Source organism: Elephantulus edwardii, unplaced genomic scaffold (assembly GCF_000299155.1).
Source record: "Elephantulus edwardii isolate Elephantulus edwardi_28Jun2011 unplaced genomic scaffold, EleEdw1.0 scaffold00140, whole genome shotgun sequence".
NCBI classification, from domain to species: domain Eukaryota; kingdom Metazoa; phylum Chordata; class Mammalia; order Macroscelidea; family Macroscelididae; genus Elephantulus; species Elephantulus edwardii.
The window spans coordinates 3,159,092-3,175,839 of NW_006399890.1; the positions used below are offsets into that span (position 1 = coordinate 3,159,092).

At 33.0% G+C, this 16,748-nt stretch overlaps 1 protein-coding gene across 1 annotated transcript in view; it reads right to left on the reverse strand.

Moving 5' to 3' along the window:
* The window catches only part of KTN1 (kinectin 1 (kinesin receptor)), a 105,864-nt gene that overhangs the window by 16,354 nt on the left and 72,762 nt on the right, over window positions 1–16,748 (reverse strand). The window contains exons 30-40 of the mRNA XM_006894368.1: window positions 15,889–15,926; window positions 15,140–15,230; window positions 13,041–13,130; window positions 9,777–9,863; window positions 7,988–8,068; window positions 6,300–6,389; window positions 6,082–6,174; window positions 5,114–5,185; window positions 4,797–4,880; window positions 4,563–4,646; window positions 1,591–1,674 (exon numbers count right to left, since the gene is read on the reverse strand). Coding sequence (XP_006894430.1) covers window positions 1,591–1,674; window positions 4,563–4,646; window positions 4,797–4,880; window positions 5,114–5,185; window positions 6,082–6,174; window positions 6,300–6,389; window positions 7,988–8,068; window positions 9,777–9,863; window positions 13,041–13,130; window positions 15,140–15,230; window positions 15,889–15,926 — 894 coding nt within the window. The remainder of the gene's footprint in view (window positions 1–1,590; window positions 1,675–4,562; window positions 4,647–4,796; window positions 4,881–5,113; window positions 5,186–6,081; window positions 6,175–6,299; window positions 6,390–7,987; window positions 8,069–9,776; window positions 9,864–13,040; window positions 13,131–15,139; window positions 15,231–15,888; window positions 15,927–16,748) is intronic.

A 16,748-nucleotide genomic window follows, 5' to 3' on the forward strand; every position in this document is an offset into this window, starting at 1 on the left:
GCGTACACCCTTCCCTATTTTGAACCATGCAGTGTTACCCTGCTCTGTTCTGACTACTGCCTCTTGGTCCAAGTATAGGTTTCGTATTAGCACAAACCAGTTACCAACTATTAATTAATTCATGCTGGCTATGAATTCAATCACTTGCAGACTGCAAAATTTGGTAGAAATTCCCAACTTTTTCTTTGTTGGCTTTAGTGTCTGGTGTGAATATATGATTTAGTAGGTTTTCCTTGTGTCTATATGGACATTATCTTAACACTGACAACAGTGTATTTATTGCAAGATCTGAAAATGTTCTTTTTTGGCAACGAATGCAAAATCATTGGTCTTTGTGATTCATGTTATAAATTATCAAATGATTCGTTCAAAATGGCCCACAGCAGTCTATTTCAGCTCCGATGTCTAGAATGTAAATTTTAATGTCTTCCATTGCTTGCTGCTGTTTCTCCTTCTTAAATCTTGCTACATCAGCAAATGAAGGTCTTTCACTGGGTGAAAATTTCACTACATTCCAACTTTGATGAAGCAGCTCTTCCCAGCTGCACTGCAAGTACCTTGCAACTAGTGGGGCTCCTCTTCTGGTACTTTAGTGAACAATGTTTCAACATCAATTAGTGTTTGTAAAGGCCTGCCACATTTTACAGTCCTGTTTCTCATCAGTCTGTCTTAGCCTAGAAGTTTCACTGAACAATATACTGGCCTATAAAGATGAGCAGGAATGCCATGGTGGCACTCAATTCTTAGAGTAATAAAAATATAAGCTCGAAAATTAAGCCTTTGTGTAGGTTAAAGCTCAAAAGGCAAAAAAGGGCTAAAAAAAGAAGGAATGGAAATGAAATTATCATGAGGAAGTGAAAAGAGTATGGTTACAGTATAAGTATTGTATTTAATATAAAACAAAATGTCTGAACGGTTAAACAGAAAACTAATTATACTCAAAATATTTCACTCAAATTACAGAAATACCAAAATAAAAAAAAAATTACAAAGAAAACAGTGCCACAACTAATTATTTGTTAATAAGTCTATCTCCCAGAAACAGCATCATAGCTTTAAAGCAGTTTTAATATAAAACATACACAACTACAGTATTAATTTAATCCAGAGTACAGTAACAAATATCAATCTAACACAAAGAGTAAGGAACGCAATTTTAAAATTCCTTTGTATACAAAACTGTGAAAAACCAACTCACACAAAGAAATGAATGAAAGAATTTTCAAAATGCCAAAAATAAATATACATCTAACTTTATCCACAAAAAACCAACCAAAATGTACTTTGCAAATGACTGCATTGGTAAATACAGCTGAAATTTAAAAAATAACTAGTCAAAGTTTTACATTGTAGTTTGCAAAATAATTAATCATATAATAAAAGAAAGTTAATCTGGCTTGGAAAAAACAAGCCAAAATAGTTTAATTCCCAAAAAACCATATAACAAGCTAAGTTTAAATGTGTAAGCAAGTTAATAACACAAAACAAGCTACAGAATGAAAAAGCAGTTCACGATTTAAATATGCCTTAGGATCCAGCATGATATTTAGCACTCTTACATTGTACCTTCAGGACAAGTGGCTTTCTTACCTTAAATAAATCACCAGCTACCTTCTGTCGTTCACTTTGCTGATTTTTAAGTTTTTTGACTGTTTCATTTAACTGAGCCTTTAACTGAAAATAAAGCAACACCATAATTAACATGATATTTACCTTTCTTTGACTATTCTGACACATGTAGAACTAAAGAATCAATAAAAAGAATGGGATTGCTAATGGTTATAATGCACAGTGGATTAGCCAATACGCTGCACGAGATGTAGAGAAAAGCAAAGCAGTGGAAATTTCCCGTCTGTAAAGCTAAATGTAAGAAAAGTTACAGCTATGAATGAGACTTTAGGATGGGAAATAGCATATGCAGAAGACAAAACCAACAAATTATAGTAAAATGTCTTAGAAAAATATTATTTATCATTAATTATAAAGTAGGCCATATTTGATTTATACTACCTTTAAAAAGTCAACTGTTATTACTGTTTTAGAAAAAACACTGAACAACAGATTACAAATTTCGTAAAATAAAAAGTCACAAATTTAAGTCTTGCTCATTCTCTAAGACAGTAGTCAAAGACCACATTTTATAAACTTCCCTAAATTATAGCAACAAGACTGTCTTAGATAAATTTCTCAGCAACTCATTCAAACATAAGTCTAAGGCCTGTATATTTCCTCTTCTATGACAACTGTTGTAGTTGAAATGTAAATAAAAGAAATTATCCATAGACTAAAAACTTTCTTACAAGTCCATAAAATTGTTTTTATATAGTATATATTTAACAATACTCATAGGCATAATTTTCCAAACAGTTCTAAAGATTCAAGATATACTGACATTTCACTTTGAGGGGAACAGTTAGTGAAAGTCACTCCATTTGGAAATTTTATGTAGGGAACTCTAAATGATTCATTGTTTGCTTCTAAGTTTAATGCATTAATCAGAGAAGAAGTTATTCCTTTGGCCCAGAAGCACAGAATGTACTTTTCGTACATTCTGAAAATTCATTGTCTTTGAGTAGATTTTGACTCATAGCCTCTCTATAGGACAGAGTACACTTACCCGTCTAGGGTTTCTAAGGCTGTACTCTTTACCAAAGCAGGCTGTTACACCTGTCTACCACTGAGCAAGCTGGTGGGCTCGAATGCCAACTTTAGGTTAACAGCTGAATGTTTAATCAAATGTATATAGGCAAACAAAATTTAACCGAAAATTAGTTTAAAAATTATCCTAGGAAACACTCCAAATTGAGGGCATCATTATAATAAAAGCAAATGCCACTCAAAATGGTCTCATGATAGAAATAAAGAAGCAAAAAGTACAGAAACCAATAGGCTGAATGTGGACTCAACCACTGAATGTCAATGTGAAAAGCAGCATCACCAGAAAAAGTAGTCAGAAATGATTTCTTTAAAAAATGTGTACAAAACCAGTCTTATGTTACAATGAAAATAAATAAGTTCAACTACATCAAGTCAAAGGTAAATAAAACTAAGGTGGAGATATCCATATGCTGGGTTTAATGCTAAGTCCCATATCCCGAAAATCGATTCCCATAAATCTCTGTAAGTACTAGAAGATCAACCCACAACTGAATGAACTAAGATGTCTTCTTTGGTAGAGGAACAATGCCAACAAGAAAATCCCAAACTAAACTTGAAGGTAAAAACAAAACTTATTTTATTTCCCTGAGTTTATTCAGCTTCTTTTAAAAAGTAAAAATAATGTGCGGTAACTTTCTGTTACAGGAAGACACAATGATTGCTGTCTAAAACAAACTTTCAGCAACTAGGCACATCTGCCTACCAACTAAGGTTGTCATAACTGGTTTTCATTTTCAGAAAACAAAGAACTGGAATGTTGTTGTCAGTTGCCATCAAGTTGATCCTAAAGTTGGCAACCTTTGTTTGCAGAGTAGAAATATAAGCTGTGACATTTCAGAAGCAGGATCAAGAGATCTGTCTTCTGAAGTGTCTAAATGGATTCAAACTGCCAACCTTTTGGCAAGTACTTGAGAGATTACTACTGCTCAGAACTGGAATAGCCAAACTAAAACCAAACCCACTGCGGTTCCACAGCCACTTTCTTGGGCTGCGAATTTTCACTGGGGGAGGCTGCCCATCTTCCTCCTCCAAGGTGCCTGGGAGATTCTAACCACCAAAATTTTAGTTAGCAACCAGATGCACAACACACTACACACCAGGGCTCCGATGAACCTAAATACAGAATATTTGATGTCTTTCTATTTAGGTGATTTTTTTTTTTATTGTTATTATTATTTTTGTGTGAGTGTACCGTCAAATTATATCTGACTGGTACAGGAGGAGATTGTCCCTCCTTCCTCGGCAAAGCATCTGGTGGATTCGAACCATGCGCCTCTGGGATTGTAGTTGCAGCTCCTTACCACTAGGCCACCAGAGCTCCCCAGGTGATTTTTTTTTAGTATCTCAAAGTCAACAATGGAAGTTATAATGCTTTAAATATTACATTGATGACAAAGAAATTCCCAACCATTGTTACTAGAACCTCTAGAAAAACCAGTTAAAATAAGAAACTGGATTGGATTATTGCTATTGAATCAAGAATATGTATCTTTAGTCTTCAAAAATCTTCTCCAGGAGAGTAAATAAGAGACTCTGTTAACTATGATAATTTGTATGGAATCTTCACAATTCAATCTTTTACTTCATGTATTCATTTTTATTTCTCTAGTCATTGAGAACACTGCTGTTTGAAAAATTACAAGTAAGGAAATATAGAAAAATATTTTTAAAGAGTTGGAAGCCAAACATGCCATTGTTAGGAGCCAAGAAAAAGAAGGCTGTCTTAGAAGTCAAGAAGAGAGACCATCTTAGGGAACCATCAGAATATGAAGCTTATCTTAAACTTGAAAAAAATGCCAAGCTAAAGATGTTAGCAAGGAGAAAAGGTTTGGATGGTTTCTCCACATGTCAACACACGTGTTTTCAGAGCCTACTGGATACTCAGTGGAGAACAAACTTCTTACCAAATTTAGCTCTTCATTCTGTCTTACTGCTTCAGAATATGAATCATCAAGTTTTTTCTGCAATTCAGTCAACAGATCTTTCAGCTGCAATGAAGTTTAGAGTTTAAGATTGATCTCCTTGTGACACCCCATGTTTTTAATATGCTACCCAGATGCTCTGCCACAACTTATACTGATGTATTTTATCACTTTTATATTAAGAATTGAGAAGACTGGAAAAACATTCGAACACACCTCTCTGACTTCTGTAACATACGTAGATCTTTCAATTTCTGCCTTTTCTAGTTCCATTTCCAAATGCTCTCGTTCTCTTCTCAGCTAGCAATGTAAGAGAAAAGGAAAAGTTAACAATTACACACATTTAACATTTCTTTTCAGGATGTTTATAAACAATGTAAACTTAGCACATTTACAAATTTAAAACAATCATCATTTCAAACACTGCCCAAGACACATTCTCATTCTTAACAGTGTATCAACCATTCTTAGACGAATCTTAAAGATGTCAGGAATCCTTCAATGACAGATTACAAATCCAACTAATAGCATACATTTTCAATATCTTTATTTTCTCTTCTTAATCGTTCTAGTTCTTGTTCTGAAGATGTGAATGACAACTGCATCTGAAATGTGAAAGAAACAAATTTTTATTGCAGAATTTTTTAACCTTGTAGAATTTGTCCAAATCTTGTACAATTGGGTACTTCAAAAGTTCTGACATTTACCCAGCTTAACTATATTTATACTGTATTTTTTAAAAAAGATTCACACTTTTCATTTGATTAAACTGTGGTCAAAACCTACACCATTTCCATGATATAATATGAAGTCCAACTAAAAGTGCCTAATGTTTCATTCCCAGATGTATGTACCAGGCATACTGTCAGCATTCTTAAGTTGAACATATTCTGAGTCACAGAAATGACAATTATTCCACACCAGAGAAAGTGGGAGGATAAAAAAAAAAAGAAGCATTAACTTTCAGGTTCCAAGAACACCAGAATAACTGACTTTTAACTTGGCTACAAACGTTAAATCGCAATTTTATAAAACCAGAATTCTTTCCCCTATGTCAATAACTAATACTGCAACAATTTTCAACACATTTTACACAGTACATGGTAAGTTCTGGTAACACTAGGTAAAAGTATTCAGTTGCTAACTAAAGCTCTGGCAGTTTGAACCCAACATCCACTCAAGAGAAGCCAAAGCTCTATTCTGTCCCTACAATGACAACAAAGAGTTGGAAAGTATTCAATGGCAATAACTTTTGGCTATATTCTACATCATTACAATTTGGCCATACTCTAGTCAATTGTCCTCAAATCTGAACAGGCAATCACAATCACTAGCAGAACTTGTCAAGCACAAAACTGCTGAACCACATATAGAGTCAGATGAAGTGCATCTGAATTAGATGCCAAGATCTCCATTTCTAGCATGTTCTTATGCAATGCTGATGCTTTTGTACCATGGCTCACACTGAGAACTCTTGCCCTAAGCTCTCTATTTTAAGTACCTGTTTAATAGTCTTCTGTGATTCATCAACCTTAACTTTCCATTTGTTTTCTTCTTGTTCTACACTTCTCTGTAGCTTTTGTAAAATTCCTTCCTACAGACAAAAAAAAAGAGTCATTTTGAAAAAGTCATGTATTAATTCAAGTATAAACAATTTATGTCACAGAAAAATAATGATTTCAAAATAAAACCAGTATGTAGAGTAAAATAATTTCCTACTGTTTCTGCAAGGACAGACTTATATTTTTCACACTCGAGCTGTAATAATGTGTGCATCTCATCAGCTTCTTTCAATTTGTGCTCTAAAACCTGCAAAGAATGAAGTAAAAACAAAATTTTCCATTTAATTCTAACAGAAAGTTGTGTTCTTCAAATCTATTGCTATTTAATGGCACATTATGACAAATGGCTTAAAACTGTTTTATAATGAAACATTACATTTCAGTTTCCTAAGTGGCAGTGAAGTTCAGTGACCTTTGCATTTGGTTTTTTGCTTTATTAAACTCCAACTCTGAGTGCCATAAAATATATTGGATGGTTTTATGAGGGATTATTTAATCTTTAGCTAAATGGTAAAAATCAAAGCAGATCAATGAATGAAGATCCTAATACCTCTACTATACAAATGAGAAAGGGAATTTAATTTAACTGAAATAATTTTAAAGTTGTATAAATCTCAGCAACCAGGTAAACATTTAGTTTCCTAATATTTTTAATGATATATTTTTCAGATGTTTCCACAAATCAATCATTGTCTACATACCTAACTGATCCTTACACATATTTTACAGCTAAAATAGAATAATGGATAATACTGAGTTTTAGAAAGGATGAAAATACAGAGTAATATCCTTTCAGTGAACATAAATTAAATGCAAATAAGATTTAAGAGTAGTTCCACCAAATTTTAATAAGGTAAATTATTACTAAAGAGTCTGCTTTCTCAAAAAGTTACAAATAGAGATACCATTTGACCCAGCAATTCCACTACTGGGAATATACCCCAAAGAGACCCTAATTGCCACCCAAGCAGATATATGCACGCCCATGTTTATCGTGGCTTTGTTCACAACAGCAAAAAGTTGGAAACAACCTAAGTGCCCATCAACAAACAAATGGAGAGAGAAGCTGTGGTATACTATGTTGCATTGAAAAACAAGGAACTCATGTAATAGTATTCAAAATAGGTGACCCTGGCGGACATTATGCTGAGTGAAATATCTCAGTCACAAAAGGACATATACTGCATAGTGCCATTGTTGTAGAACAGGACTGAAATCAGTGTTGGGGTGAGACTGAGAAAAATTGGGTAAATTATGTATATTGCATTGAAACAGATGAGGGAGAAAACAATTTAAAAATGATACATGATTGGATATTATGACAAGAGTCCAGAATGAAGGTTGCATAGTGGAGTGTACTGGGGGGGAGGGGGAGGGGTATTGTATACCAATGAAAGAATTTTTCTTTCACTTTTCAAAGAGAGGAGTGAACTGGGGGGAGGAGTAGACAGGGAGAAAAATGCAAAAATGAATGAATGGAAATCCAAAATCTCTGTAAATGTTCATTAAATTTATAATTTTTTTTTTTAAAAAGGTCATTATTGTTCTCAGCATTAAAGCTTATATCTTTCCCAACCTTGTTGTTGTTATGTATCGTAGAGCGGAATTGGCCCATAACTGACTCTACAGTGAGTTTTTAGAGGCAGTAAATGGCAAGCGAGGAGACTGCCCATCTTCCTCCCACAGAGTAGCTGGTGGATTTGAACCGTGTGATTTTGGCATTGCAGCACGGCTACTTCCTACTAGACCACCAGAGCTCCCTTCACAGCCTTATAAAAACAAATTCATTTTCTTTGTTTTTACATGTTTTATAGAGATACAAAGACCCCTTTCACTTGAACTAACCTTAACCTCTTCTGAACCTGATGTTTCAGTCATACATTCCTTTGCCTTCTTTTCAAATCCACGCAACCATTCACTGTAACTCTGGCAGGGAGAGAAAAGTCAAAATAGTCAATTTCTAAAAATATTTCAATAAAATATGTGAAAACTACATATATGTTATCATTTACAGGAGCAAGCAGATAAGGCCATCAAGGGTATTTGAAAAACTATATACCTCCTACCCTACACCACCCACAGAAAATAACCAGACCTCCTTTAGAGAAACGGCCAAATTTCAAGTTTAAGAAAGGAAATATATACAGTAAGTAAAAAAAAAAAATCGTGTTATACCACAGAAGATGCAATTAAAATTTAGCAAGTTTTGTCAAAACAACTCCATAAGTTCCAACTGGCCAAAGAATGACAAATATTAGATCTTTCGATGGGAGTATATGACATATTGCTTGCCCCCATACTAAAACAAAAACTAAGCCAGTTAGCACTGAGTCAATGGTTAACCATGACCAAGCTTCTACTTCCAACCTCCAATATAAGACAGAAAAACATTCTGATACCAAAAAAGGAATGCAGTCAGCTAATCTATACTAAAAAACTCAAAGTCAAAAAAAGGAAAGAAAATAGTGAGAAATAAAGATCTATAATACAGCTTAAACTAATAGCAATATACTGACTGCACTGGGTACCAGTTAAAGCAAACTCGTAACTTATTAAATTAAAATAATTTACACTATATTTTGCAAAATATAGCAACTAGTTACTAGACAACTAAAGATGTATTTTATTAAAAAATCTCTTTTACATCTGAGTGGACTCTGATTCAAATGACCTCACAGAACAGAGAAGAACTGTTCCACAGGTTTTGTGAGGCTGTATTATTTGTGATGGAAGCATCCTTTTTCATCTTTCTTTTGTGGAATGGATGGTAGGTTTGAATGGCCAACCTTAAGGTTAACAGCAAAACTGCTAAGCCACCAGGACTTCTTAGGCATTGGAATCAACCTAATGGCAGTGGGTTTGATTTGGTTTATCTTTTAGAAATGCAAAATGAAATATTCAAATACGAAATCTTCTGATATATGATTTTCTTGAAAATAGGTAGCAATTAATACTGTTAATTTTTGGAGTGGGGCATTGGATGCATTGGGCTCACTATGCTATTTGTTTTGGGTTTTTTTTTAAATATGTAGAGCAATGTTCCATTAGAATTAGAAAAAGGCCTACATCATCAGTTAGGGAAAAGTACATGTAAGCTTACAAGTGTTTCCTGAACTCAAAAACTATTGTATTAATTCTTTGAACCAAGGTAACTATTGTCTCTCATTTCTAACTATATAATCTTGTCAATTATTCTGTATTATCTTCAAGAATCTCTAAAACTTTGAATTATAAAGAATCTGGTTCATAATATTGAATGTATTTAATTAAAAAAAATGCTATTCTCTTGAAACTAAGAAGAGATCACTTAGAATTAAGTCCTATTTTTCAATAAAACTATTAAGAACACACTAGATTTTCTTAACCATTAAGATATACTGCTTTCCTAAGTATAAATCTCCAAATAATGTCTCATGTAAATCTTAAAAGAATACTTTCAAAATATCAGTTCAATAAAGACAAATTAGTTTGGAGCCAATTTACTAGTTATTCGAAATAGCTTAGGTTAAAATAAGGCATATTAAGGACTCAGCTTACTAGCAAAACCAAGTGCAGAGTGCAAATGTTATTTACTCACAACTTACTTTAATAATGAAGTAGATGTCACATAGAAGAATTTAAATATCAGTCTTACCAAATTACCAGATACAGACACTTTTGGAAATAATTTTTTCAGAACTTCTTTAGCCTCCAACTCCATAGCTTCTAAATGCTGTCTTTCCTAAAGCAGATGATAAATAAAATTTATAAGATAATAGGATCTAAAGATGTTAAAAAAAATAAATTTAAAAGCTATGATCATTAAAACAAATAAATAATGTCACAGTATTTAAAATACTCATTTTAACACTAAAAAATGTTTAACAGTTCCCATTTTAATGTGTCAAAATGAGTCCATAAGAAAAAAACTTGCAAGATCTCTAAAGTACTGTGAAGAATGTTATATTATTCCATTTTTAGAAAATATCCATTAATATGGACGTTTTCCATGCATTAGAATTGAAGTAATTTGGATTTCTAAGAAGAAATCATTAAGAATCAAAACTCTTCCTATAACTAAAAGGTAAATTCCATGTACGTTTTTTGTGCAATGCATCTCAAGTTTTTTGACTGTCAAATACCTATACATAAAATACATTATTGAAGGACTATAAAGCTCCAGAAATGAAAAAAAAAAAGCAGCTTCTGCAGTCTAAACTTCTAGGTCATCTAAACTGTTTATGTTAAAGCAAAAGGAATTTGATTGGTAAGGATCATATATATGAAGGGTGGGAAAATCGGAGAAGATAAATTGATAGCATAAAACTCACTAATGTCAAACATAATTTTGACACTTGGGTAAGGACGCCCTTAGCTATAAAGATAAATAGGACAGATGTATATATGCTTAAATTTGGTCATTTAAAATCCAAACCTAATTATAAATTCCAAATTATGGTTTGTCAAAATTAGGATAATGACTTGATCGCACACCAAACACTCACCTAATAACCAAACTGTCTCAATAAGATAGAAAAAGAACAATTCTTAGAATAAGGCAAAAAAATGAAAATTTTCCAAAGAAAATAGTTGGTAAAAATGCAAGCAAACTAGTAAGATCTCAAATTTATCTTTTGCTCATTGTATCTGATCTTGGAAACAGTTAATGACTTAAGAGGCAAGCATTTCACTTTAAGCAGATCTAATGCCTAAACTAGGGCAAGGCTTGGAACTATTCATAGGATCTCTATGAGCTGTAGTCAACTTGAAGGCACACAACAACAAAAAATAACAATCACCTGAAAATCTCAATAAATAAGATAAAAAATATAAGATTAATTATATTCCTTATACACATAAAAATTATCACTTTATCAACAAAAAGTATCAAGACTTTTTTAAGTGGGAGTTTTAATGGAGAATTTCTACTAATTCAATTAAGTCCACCATTTCTCAAGAATAGACCTATTACATAAAATAACAATAATCAGCTATTTTGGAGATAATTAGAACTCATTTTTATCATGTGACCACAGAAGTGGTAAAGTCATCATTTAAAAAAAAAGGGGGGGAGGATTTTTCCCCCCCCTACACTGAAACAGAAAACCTCTGTAAATGGCCCAAGAAGAAAACTGTCTATCTTGGTATTAAGAGTCATTCTAACAATATTTGTTATAAGGTTTTTAATCTGAAATAGAACATAGGCTGTGGGTAGTAATTTCCACTCCACTTTAACTTCTAGGTTAAGAGATTCTAATTTCCTTAGAAACTAAATGTAATAGTCATGCTTCAGTATCTGTGGAGGATTGGTTCCAGAATATTCTTGGACACCAAAATCTTTAGATGTCCAAGTCTCTTATATAAAATGGGAAAGAAATAGCATATAACCTCCACACATCCTCTATACACTTTAAATTATCTCTAGAGTACTTTATATCTGCTCTTAGTCTTTCAGGGATTGCCTTGACCACTAAATTGTCTTTTCACTCTTGTCTCCCTGAAAATCTGTGGATGTAAAATGAAAAAATACAGAATTCCAGGTAAATGTGCCATCTAAAGTCAATAGATTATTGGCAGGTGACACATAGCTTCTTACAGAATAGGTATGATAATATATAAGACTACCACCACTTCCTAGATACATAATCTCAAAGAAAAAATGAAAACTAAAAGGTAGCTAGGAAATAAAAGTATAGAAACAGCCTAAAATTGTACCAGACTTCTTTCATTTTTTATAGAACTGACACAACTTAGTAATGTCTTAGTTGACCTACATTTTTCTATTATCTAGCTTAGGTTTCTTTGTCCAGTATCTGTAATATCTACTAATTTAGGATTAAAAAAAAAAAAGGATGAGCGAAGTATATAAACAAAGTTAAAAATTTAGTACACTCAAAGAATATTGATAATGAATAAAAATGTATTTGAATCAAATCGCATAGTACTTGATTCTCATCTACAAAGTTCACTACTTGTAATTCCATATTTACTCTTAGTGAGAATTTTCAAAGTACAATGAAACCTATTGAGACTGACCTGCCTTATTCTTATAGGTCTGGTGTGTTTCTCATCTCCAACAGGGTGTAGTCTTATTCTTTTTCTACTGCTTTTAGTGGAAATTATTTTGCATTTTCTTTCTCTGATAGATTTCTGTCTTACACAAGGTTCCACTTTATTTAACTCCACATACTTGCTTTTCTTAAAAAAGCTTCTTCTCAGTTAAAATTCATTACAAATCTTACCCACTGAACAAACTGAGTCCAGGGAATGTGTTTTCTATTTTGAAGACAGGTTTCCAGAGTACTTTACATACTCAGGTCAAAAGAATGATTCCTTGATATTAATTCAATAAACACAGTCACTACTGTCCAGCTGCTTCAAAACCTAAAATTCAATTCCACCTTATCCGAGTAACCACTCTTAGTAACACAACCAGAATTGATCACCTTTCTGTATTTTTTCTGACTTGGCACAAGCCATCTTTCTGTTCTCCAAAGGACCTAGGACAGTTTGCACATCATAGGATAGCTTAGGTATGCAAATGTGTCAGTATTAATTAATGCAGTTTAGCTCTTTTTGGTTCAGGGTTTTCAACATAGTTTTTTCTTAACCAATCTAGCAGGCACACATTGACAAGAACTTGCATGCTAGTTAGCGTACAGGCCTTGCTGAAATCCTTCAGTTTACAGTAGTGCTCATGTTTCAACAATCAGGCAATTACAACAAATCAAGCATGCCCAAAATTAAAGCTTCAAGGAGGAGATGAGATAAAGCAGAGATGAAGGAGATGGTAAATGTGGATGGTAAGCAAGCTTTTTTAATATTTAAGTTGCCATAAAAGTAAATATTTTCAGTCTAATTTTAAGACATGCTGCAGATCTTCCCTGTTCAAAGGACTGTTTCTAGGAGTTAGCATTACAACCTTGGAAGTCTTGTTCACTTTCTCCTGCAGCATTTTTTCAGTTGATGCCAATGCTTCCATTGCTTCCCAGTTTTTCTCCCGAAGGTCCTAGTTATTTTTAGAAAGAATGATTTCAGTTTATCCATTATTTAAAGATTTTCTGCGGTTTATCAGTATTTTGCAATGCATTTAAATGCTGGTTACTGCAAAATTACTCCATGGGAAAGTATGTATATTAGCAAAAAAATAAAAAGCAATGTTCAGAAGTTTGAATGAGGAAATAAGGATGCCTACTTTTCACGTATTAATATACAAAACAAGTATGTCCTTTAAGGCAGTTACTGTGCACATGCAACAAAGAAGAAAGCCTTCCAAAGTAAATTATACAAATCAAGATTACAAATGAGATTTAAGGAATACCAAACAGTAGAAGCATCAAATAAAAGCACACAGTATTGCAAAAAGCTTAACATGACTTTTTAGACCAGATTTAAAGTCACTCCTGGGACTTTTCACTGTAGTATAACATTCTTTTCTCTAAGTTTGTTTTAATAATATTAGTATGTATCAATCTACCTAGAAATGAGAGAGTAACTCACTGTGTCTCTGTATATTTTTTTTTTTTGGTGTGGCCAGTGGTGCATACTAGAAAGCAATCTGACCTGAGCAGTGTGACCTAGTTGATCTAGGAAAACATGGAGGCTAGAAAGCTAGAAAATAGATGTCTTGAAAGAAACAGTTACTGGAAAACGAATTCTGAATTACCTAGATTTCAGCCTCTTATAAGCAAATACATAGATCCATCTGCTACATTTCAACTTCAATTAGAAAACCAAACAAAAAAATAAAATGAAAGGCCAATCAATAATCACCATTTACTGAATGCTTATTCATTTGTCAAAACACATGATGTAGTATTTCATGTAGGTGAAGAACTCTGTTTGAGTTTACCCAGCAAATAAAGTGGTAAGAGGCTAAAATGACTTGGCATTCCATTCTTCAGGCCTCCAAGATCCTGGCTCTTTCAAGCACACTTCAATACCTCCATCACTCTTACGGCATTAGCCTGCCATGAATCTCAACAACAACAACAAAAACTATACTTGAAACGCTAGCAATATATTGGGAAATTCACAAGTTTTGTGAATAACTGGTCCTGTTTCTAATATTACACAACCACACACAAAAAGCAATTCACAAACCTAATTTTGACAAACTTATAGGTGTAAGAAAATGCCAACTCATTAATGAATTAATACAAATTTTGGAAAAATATGTAACTTACATTTGAAAATTATCTACTATTAACAGCCTTTTTAGATTTCAACATCATTTTAGTCTTATTTAACTCTCTTAGCAATTACATTTTAGTGTAAAATAACTATGAAGAATGCTTGGGTTCTACTTAAAGATGTTACCTTCTGTTTACAAAGAATGTTTCAGAGATTCCTTTAAATTCACAACTGTCTATTCAGTAAAAGTATTAACACTTGTATTTTTTCAAGTATTATCTTTTCCTAATCTGATAAATATATATGGTTCTGAGACCTCTAAACATATGAATCATCTCGCTGTTAAAAAAGGGAGGTTTTAAGATGTTTGGGAAAGATCTGTTTAACTACTAAGAAGCTGGTTCAGGACAACAGCACTATTTTTAGTTTAAAAATTACTAGTACAATCTGTATACAAGGAATTATATTTTAGACTAATGAGCTAAAAAAACTATGTCTTCAATTTTAATGTTCTACAGAAGATCTTCAATTGTCTGTTTAGTTAAAACTTTTAAAAAAAAACAAAACAAACCAACACCACTAACTATGGGGGCAAGGTGGATCCCAAAGTTCTAATAACTATATCCTCTCCTCCATGTTTAAAATGATTATTTGGAAGTGTAAGAATTGGTGCTTTAATTGAGAAATACACTCTCCAGTAAAAAGATTATGCCAAGTAATCTCCTTTTAAAAAAAAAAACCCCAAAATTAGAATTCTTCTACAAAAATTAACAAATATGAAGTAAAAGCAGCTTTCAAAAATAAGTAAATAATAGTCCTGAACCATGAAATTTCAAAGCAAAAGAGAAAAATACAAAAGTGTCATTCTGATAAATGTTTGCTTACATTGTTTTTCTTCCTCTGATGTTCAACAGCATCCTTCAAAGACTCTAACTCACTCTGGAGACCAATTATTTCTCTCTCTCTCTCTGAAATTCTAAACCAAAACATACAGCAAGAATTTCATGCAAACAGTGAATACAATTTAACATACCAACATTTGTTACTGCAAGCAGAAATATCAAATGGATGCTTCTTTACTAATTTATCGGAAATTTCTTCCTATGAATTCTTATTTTCTTAAACTGCTTTTAAATTCTGCTAATGTTTTTAGGCTTTGTGGGTCCATAGGTCTATAGCATGTATTTTTAAAAAATGCCTCCTTAAATACAATAACCACCTTTACAATTCTGAGTTTAAAAAAGAAAAACACCAAAAACTAAATGTTAAACCAATATTCAACCTGATAATGTATCTGGACAGAAAAGTAAGTAGAAAGTTGAGAAAACTTAAGATAATTAAGAAAACTTAGAGTTGTTTAATTTAATATTTTATTAATGCTTGGGGGGAGCAGCAGGAATAAAATATCTTCCTGGACAAATCAAAGATATCCAAATTTAAGCAAACAAATAAGCAAAAAAAAACAACAAAAAAATGTTTACCACCACTATTATCTTCAGTTCAGTATAACCAAACAGAACTGTGAAAATCAGATGACCACTTGCAGTCAAACTAATTGTTTTCCTAATAACCTTGCTTTTAAAGCACATAAAAAGATAGTTACCACTTCCCAAAATATTAAACTTGTCACTTACACTTTCAACAGTTCTTCATGAGAAGGAAAAGAAGACACCTATTAAAAGAGTTATATGTTATAGCAAAACAAAGCTTTTTTAGGAGACTCAAAATTCTAATTGCATTTAAAATGAGGTAAGATAACTTTTTTTTTTAATTTTTTTACTTTATTTTATTATTTTGTTCGTGTTCTGTCAAATTGGATCTGACTGGTATGGGAGGAGATTGCCCCTCCTTCTCCAACAGAGCATCTGTTGGATTTGAACCGCAGCCTCTGAGATTGTAGTGCAGTTTCTTGCCATTAGACTACCAGAGCTCCCTGAGGTAAGATGACTTTAAAAAAAAATAAAAATTTAAGTATCTGGAGTGTGCATCCATGTCACTTAATCTCTCCACATTTCCCTTTGCAAAGTCATTTTATTTTGCAATGTATTATTATCTCTAGGAGTCACAAGCGACTCGACGGCACATAACAACAACATTATAATCTCTAATAATTAATAGTTAGCTTTGGTGGCCTAAGGGTAAGAGGCTGCAATCTCAAAAGCACATGGTTCAAATCCACCAGATGTTCTGAGGGAGAAAGACAGGCAATCTTCTTCTATGTCATTTACTGCTTCTGAAAACCTGCTGGAGGGTCAGTTTTGAGTCAGTTCTGCCTCAAAGGCAAATGTTGGTGTTGTTTTTATTGTTAAGTGCCCTCAAGTTGAGCATGATTCATAGTGACCTTATGAATAACAGACATGCCCACTGCTGCCAGTCACTGCATCAATTCACCTGGTTGAGGGTCTTCTCCCACACAGCCCCTCCATTTACATAAGCACAGATGTCCTTCTCCAAGGAATAATCTCTCCTTGCAACATGCCCAAGGTATGGGAGA